The sequence below is a fragment of the Procambarus clarkii genome, chromosome 20, assembly GCF_040958095.1.
Source record: "Procambarus clarkii isolate CNS0578487 chromosome 20, FALCON_Pclarkii_2.0, whole genome shotgun sequence".
In the NCBI taxonomy this organism is placed as follows: Eukaryota; Metazoa; Arthropoda; class Malacostraca; order Decapoda; family Cambaridae; genus Procambarus; species Procambarus clarkii.
The window spans coordinates 40,672,286-40,679,528 of NC_091169.1; the positions used below are offsets into that span (position 1 = coordinate 40,672,286).

Consider the following 7,243-nt stretch of genomic DNA (forward strand, 5'->3'; position numbering starts at 1 on the left):
GAGGGCATAGAGGGATTGGGAGATAGCGTAAGGTTGGGAGACAGATAGAGGTTGAGAGGTTGGGAGGGGGAAGGATAGAGGGGGTGGGGGGGACCTCCCACCTCCCTCGCAAGGGTGGGGGGTCACATGGAAGGAGAGGGGATGAGGAGGGGTGAGGGCTGGGTAGGCTTTGGGTGTTGAGGGGAGCTGGGTAGGCTTTGGGTGTTGAGGGGAGCTGGGTAGGCTTTGGTAGTTGAGGGGGCTGGGTAGGCTTTGGGTGTTGTGTGTGTGTGTGTGTGTGTGTGTGTGTGTGTGTGTGTGTGTGTGTGTGTGTGTGTGTGTGTGTGTGTGTGTGTGTGTGTGTGTGTATTTCTATCAGTCATTTTATTATCTCACATACTTCCTTATCATTTTCTCTTCTGACTCTTTCTCTACGATCCCATGAAAGAATGAGGTGGTTAACACACACTTCCCACCCCATGTGCCCAAGTACCATAAGGCTGTGTTTTAACCCCTGAATGTTGTCTCATTCTCCCTTAGCATTTCCATTTATCTCCTAAACCCTCGCATGTCATTTTCTCTGTTCAAGGAGTAACCATAGAAATAGTTTTGAGTAACACAGTGCATTGCTCCGTATAAACTGCGGTCAGGACTGGAACAGGAACACCTCCCCCTCACAACCTCGTCGTCACAACACCCCCTCCACAACCCCACAACCTCCCCCCACAACACCCCCCCAGGCCCCCACCTCCCCGCATCATCCCTTTACAAAAGCCATAAAAGCAAGGCCGACGGAACACTGAAACCTTCACAAAAGCGAGCAAAACAGCCAAGTCTTCAGGATTAAGAGCCTCGCTGAGCTTGCCGGCGGAGCCAAGGAACATTCTGCCATAAGGTAAGACCCATTCAATATATAGTCAAGAAAACCATTCACCTGGGCTGTATGGGGGGCTCGAACCATGGGCCTCACGCTTGTGAGGGCGACGCTATTTTTTTTTTTATAGTCGAGAGGCTCTGTTGTCTCAGGAAGGACGCCTTCATACGAACATTCTACGGGGGATAGGTAGATCAGACAGGAGAACATGTCGGATGTGGTCGCAGGGGGGAGCGTGGATGAACACGAAGGAGGAAATGTGGATGAACACGAGGGGAAGTTCAGAGAACTATAAGTGTTCAGACGAACAAGGGAAGAGGGTATAGTGGGGGGGACAGGAACAAGAACTTCACTAAAGGCGAAACAAAGTAAAGGGGAGACTGGATAGCGAAGGAGAGGGTGTGTCAGGATAGCGAACAAGAGGGTGTGTGTCAGGATAGCAAAGAAGAGGGGATGTGTCAGGATAGCGAAGAAGAGGGTGTGTGTCAGGATAGCGAAGGAGAGGATGTGTCAGGATAGCGAAGAAGAGGGTGTGTGTCAGGATAGCGAAGGAGAGGATGTGTCAGGATAGCGAACAAGAGGGTGTGTGTCAGGATAGCGAACAAGAGGGTGTGTGTCAGGATAGCGAAGAAGAGGGGTAACTATAGTAACGAGGGAATGAATAACACCACACAAGGGAATTAACTGCAAAACACGAGAGGATTTAAGCCAGGATATGAGGCCTCAAAGTGACTTCAGAATGTAAAGACTCTACAAGCCAAGCAGAGTATTCTGAGAGTGCTTTGAGTGCCTCTTGAGCGTCGTAGTAGAGCAACTTGAGAGCTGCTCTTGTGTGCTGGGATCCTTCACCACATCTGGAAATGTTATGGAAAGTGCCTGAAATTAGCGTCCTGAAAACATTTCCTGTTAAAAGGCACTCTTTAAAAAAAAGTAACAAATTCGTTTCTAAACAGCATCATGCAAAAAGTGGCGTTAGACATTATCCAAGAAGAAATTTGTGGGTTTATTCTGAAACAAATTACGAAAAAGCCTCACCAAATGTACCGACAGTCGCCTTAAATATATATGAAAGTACTTCACAAGTACTGAAAGTGTGTTGAGGAAGAGTTGGCATGAACACTTTAAACAGGAAAAGTGCATTCAAGTACTATTCTCGATATACGCACTTCAGAAAAGTGTCCTGACCCAAAAAAGTATTACAGAAAACGGCACACCACAGCATCCAGGGGTAGCTATGCTTGAAGAGCCTTCCGGGAGATTGTCCTGAAAGAATTTCCTGGAAGTGCACCCAAAGAGAGCGAGCGAGCGAGCGAGAGAGAGAGAGAGAGAGAGAGAGAGAGAGAGAGAGAGAGAGAGAGAGAGAGAGAGAGAGAGAGAGAGAGAGAGAGAGAGAGAGAGAGAGCATAAGAGAGCCAGGGAAAGAGACCCGTCTCTGAGGAGGGTCAACAAGAATCTGCATCTCCAGACTCCGAATGCTCAAGATGCCAGAATTGGATTTGTATCCTGTGACGCTCTTCGAGCCTCGCAGTGTTGACGCGTCTTAGAACCTGCGGTCTACCCTGGGAATGATGGCGCTGTGGCCTCGTACCAGCTTCTTGTGGGATGAGACGGAGTTTATTGTGGGGTTGGATTCCCCTTCGTGCAACTGGAAGGGTTCGTTGCATGCGGTGAATGTTCGGTTCCTGGCTGGAATAGAATCAGTGATTTAGAACAGTGCTGGAAAGGGTAAATTACCCTTACCAGTTGTGTGCTGGTAAGGGTAAATCCCTGACTGGAAAGGATATATTGAACATTATAGTAAAGATACAATATAAGCTGGAACCAGCGTGTAATTAGCTAGGGTAAAAAAAAAGTATTTTTTTTTTTTAGTAATACGTTTTTTTTTAGTAATTTGAGGAAAAAAATTATATATTTTTATTTTCCCTGATGAAAATACATTTTGGAAAATGTCATTGACAAAGTCATTAGCCTGAATTTAAATGGCGCCAACAACCGACTGTATTAATGGGGCCCAATATTGGAAATAACATGGTGTCCTTTTTATTGACTTTATTATTAACAGTACAATGAGAGGACGTGCCGTTAACAGAAATATAAGTTCCCCTTAATAAAAGTCATGAGCGCTCCCCCATTTTCTTTAACAGTAAGAAGCCAATGCTTTAGAAACAAGAGTTTAAAAGTTTTAAACACGGAGAAAAAGGACCCACTATCAACATAACTCAGTTACTGTACTCTTCAGCAAGAACAATTATGAACCCATCTTGACCTTTCCTTAAGACCTTTGACACCACAACCTACAAGAAGACGATTAAGAAGGAAGAAGACCATGGATTAGAGGGGCAGTTGTCAGATTAGAACAGAACCTGGTTGAAGGATAGCAAGCCAAGAGCTGCTATCATTGACAGGTTGATCTCCGAGTGGAGGAATGTTACCAGGGGCGTGCCTCAGGGTAAGTGTTTGGGCCCTCTGTTGCTGTAGCACATGTCTAGGGCCTAGTTGATGGGCGTTCAGTAACGTCAACTTTGCAGAGGACACGAAAGTGGTGGGGGCATGTAGTAAGCTTCAATGAGAACTTTTGCGGTAATCCGTTAAATACGTCATCGCATTGCAACCCTGAGCTTACAGAATCTTGGGAAACAAAGTTCAAAGTCCTGAACTTTGGAAATGACAGTTAACGTTTAACATATAAATGACAAGAGATTGGGGGGGGGGGGGCGCAACACTGGGTCACGTGACCTTAAAAGAAGCCATGATTGTTATGACGTCAGAGCTCTTGCAGACGTCATATCTTATCTAACCTAAATAAAGATAATAAAAATGTAGACACAATATTAACCTGATTCTATACGTTTATACATTCTAACGAAGACACTTAACCGTCGCAGTCTTTCATGCACGTGGTGCGTGAGTATGACTCAAAGATAGAATAATGCTATAGTGAACAGCAGTATCTATCTATCTATCTATCTTTCTCTCTCTCTCTCTCTCTCTCTCTCTCTCTCTCTCTCTCTCTCTCTCTCTCTCTCATACACACACACACACACACACACACACACACACAGACACACACACACACACACACACACACACACACACACACACACACAGACACACACACACACACACACACACACACACACACACACACACACACACACACACACACACACACACACACACACACACACACACACACACACACACACACACATACACACACACACACCATTCCGCCATAGGTTACGTTTATTCTTGTGATGTGCGTCCTCGATTCTTAACCGACGGACCGAAACGGATGGGCACATTTTCTTTCATCTGATAATTCCGTTCACCGAGCTGTAAATAGGTACTCTGAAAAGCTATACACTTGTGGATTGCATCCTGGGAAAGGTCAGTAGTTGGCCTGAATGGACCTTGATAGGCCTAAGTAAAGGCTACCTGTCCCCGACAACGGAAATTATTTCTCAACACTTGCTTGAGTACACTACCAATCAGCTCACCAGTCAAGGCACCAGTCAAGGCACCAGTCAAGGCACCAGTCAACGCACCAGTCAAGGCACCAGTCAACGCACCAGTCAAGGCACCAGTCAACGCACCAGTCAAGGCACCAGTCAAGGCACCAGTTAAGGCCCCAGCGAAGTCACCAGCCAAGGCACCAGCGAAGTCACCAGTCAAGGCACCAGCCAAGTCACTAGTCAAGGCACCAGCTAAGTTCCCAGTCAAGTCACCAGCCAAGTCACCAGTCAAGGCACCAGTCAAGTCACCAGTCAAGTCACCAGTCAAGGCACCAGCCAAGTCACCAGTCAAGGCACCAGTCAAGGCACCAGTCAAGGCACCAGTCAAGTCACCAGTCAAGGCACCAGCCAAGTCACCAGTCAAGCACCAGTCAAGGCACCAGTCAAGGCACCAGTCAAGGCACCAGCCAAGTCACCAGTCAAGCACCAGTCAAGGCACCAGTCAAGGCACCAGTCAAGGCACCAGTCAAGGCACCAGTCAAGGCACCAGCCAGCTCACCATGATAATAAAACATCTTATCTTCTTGAGGTTATCTTGAGATGATTTCGGGGCTTATCGCTCCCGCGGCCCGGTCCTCGACCAAGCCTTCTTTTTTTTACACCCCCCCTTCCCAGGAAGCAGCCCGTAGCAGCTGTCTAACTCCCAGGTACCTATTTACTACTTGGTAACAGAGGCATCAGGGTGAAAGATACTCTGCCCATTTTGTTTTCACCACCGGGGATCGAACCCGGAACCTCAGGACTACAAATCCGAGGCGCTGTCCACTCAGCTGTCAGGCCCAGGTCAGGGACCTCACAGTGGTCAGAAAAATAAGGAAGAATGACATTCAGAGGAGCAGAAGGATAAGGAAGGAAGTAGAGCAGACATAAGAGAGAAGAGGAGCAAGCAGAGGAGGAAGTAGAGCAGACAGAGAAGAGGGAAGAGGAGCAAGCAGAGGAGGAAGTAGAGCAGAGAAGAGAGAAGAGGAGCAAGCAGAAGAGGAAGTAGAGCAGACAGAGAAGAGAGAAGAGGAGCAAGCAGAAGAGGAAGTAGAGCAGTAGAGAGAGCCTCACCCATGTATACTGCAGACTGGTGCGATGTCCCCCCATGTACAGCGCCGCGGGACAAGACGCCTGGTGTCTTCTATGGCAACTATTACTCGCCGGGCACCTATGGCAAAGGAGAATGCAGTACAGTGTTGCCAGCTGTGGGTGTATGACTGCATAGCTTGAGCGATCATGGCAAGAGTCCCCCACGAAAAAAAATATGCCATACCATCACTACTCTGCCGCTATGACAACTATATAACGGACGGAAAGTATAGAAATAACTAATGTCGAGCAGCTTTGGCAACAGTGGACTACACCCAGGCTGCCATGTAGCTATGGCAATGCTGCGTATACAAGAATTCAAACATTCACATACACAAGCAATGAATGAACAAGTTATCCCTACACCCGTTTTCTTTATTTGCCACTCCGTAGAAAATGCAACTGTTTCGCCTAATCGGAACCCATACGAACCCCAGCAACCCACCTAACCCATCGCGATCGAGTCACTGAAAACGTCAATTATTACAGGGAGACTCTTATTGTTACCAACACGACACAATTTGTAACCGACTGGTCGATCAAAAACGAAAACAAAACAAAAAACCGCGAACCTACGTTAACAAACTCGACCGTTAAAAACCGTTGACAACCGTTATAAACCGTTAAAAACCGTTAAAAACGCGAACTACGAGGAGAGGGGTAGGGTTGTTACCCCACAGTTCCGGTAGTTCACAGCTCCTCGGAACAATACACAACAGCAACAATCAAAAGTAGCAAGTATCATACAATCACACTGAGTGAGTGAGAGAGAATCTTTCTTTGATTGTTTAATGACATTCTCGTGATTTGTAGCAACTAAACATTCCCTTTGAACAAACAAAAACGAAACAATGCAACGAAGGAGAAGGAAGGAAGGAAGGAAGAGAAGGCAGAAGAGAATGAGGAAGGAGGAGGAACAGAAGAAAGGCGGCGTCCATATACGTATACCGAGACGTCCTATATAGTAGGGATACCGTCGATGGATATAGGGCCCATATGACAGCACGGTGATAGATTTACCGGGGATGCTAAACTAGATCTCGGAGAGGCTGTGTGCATAAAAGATTAGACGGAAAGAAGATTGCACAGTGACTGTGTGGTGTGGATACGGTGCAGTGACTGTGAGGTGTGGATACGGTGCAGTGACTGTGGTGTGGATACGGTGCAGTGACTGTGGTGTGGATACGGTGCAGTGACTGTGGTGTGGATACGGTGCAGTGACTGTGGTGTGGATACGGTGCAGTGACTATGTGGATTGCAAAAACCATTCATTTATATACATATTAATAAAAAACATTGATTAAGAATCCGCAACATGGATCTATTCATATTCAATTTCATTCTTTTCTAGCAAATCTTAAGCTGTTGAATGCACGCGGAAAAGGATTCTGGCGCACTTTACCTTGACTTAGAGCAAAACAGTCGGTACTGTACCTCAAGAAACCCTCGCTAGAAAGCTAGAAGTGCATCATGGTATTCGGGGTTATCCATAGTTAGATATCGCCTGGGTTATCTCAAAGGAAACAAGAGTTAGTATAAGTGGACTCGACTCCGAATTGGAGGCCGTTGTACCTCAGGGCTCTATCTTGGGACTTCTGTTGTTTGTATGTATTTATGTATGTATGTATATATTTATGTATGTATGTATATATGTATGTATGCATGTATATTGATAATTTATTCAGTAATGAACAACATCAATTAAAAATTTGCAGACCATACACTAGTCTATATCAGAAATTTACCCGGTGAAGGTTCTGAAGCAGGCGTATCTAAAGTAAAAGTACCGAGGAACGCAGATGGG

At 46.3% G+C, this 7,243-nt stretch overlaps 1 protein-coding gene across 1 annotated transcript in view; it reads left to right on the forward strand.

The window, feature by feature from the left end:
- Positions 1-4,907, forward strand: part of LOC138366835 (uncharacterized) — a 92,835-nt gene extending 87,928 nt beyond the window's left edge. The window contains exon 2 of the mRNA XM_069328122.1: positions 4,349-4,907. Coding sequence (XP_069184223.1) covers positions 4,349-4,907 — 559 coding nt within the window. The remainder of the gene's footprint in view (positions 1-4,348) is intronic.
- The last annotated feature ends 2,336 nt before the right edge of the window (positions 4,908-7,243 follow it).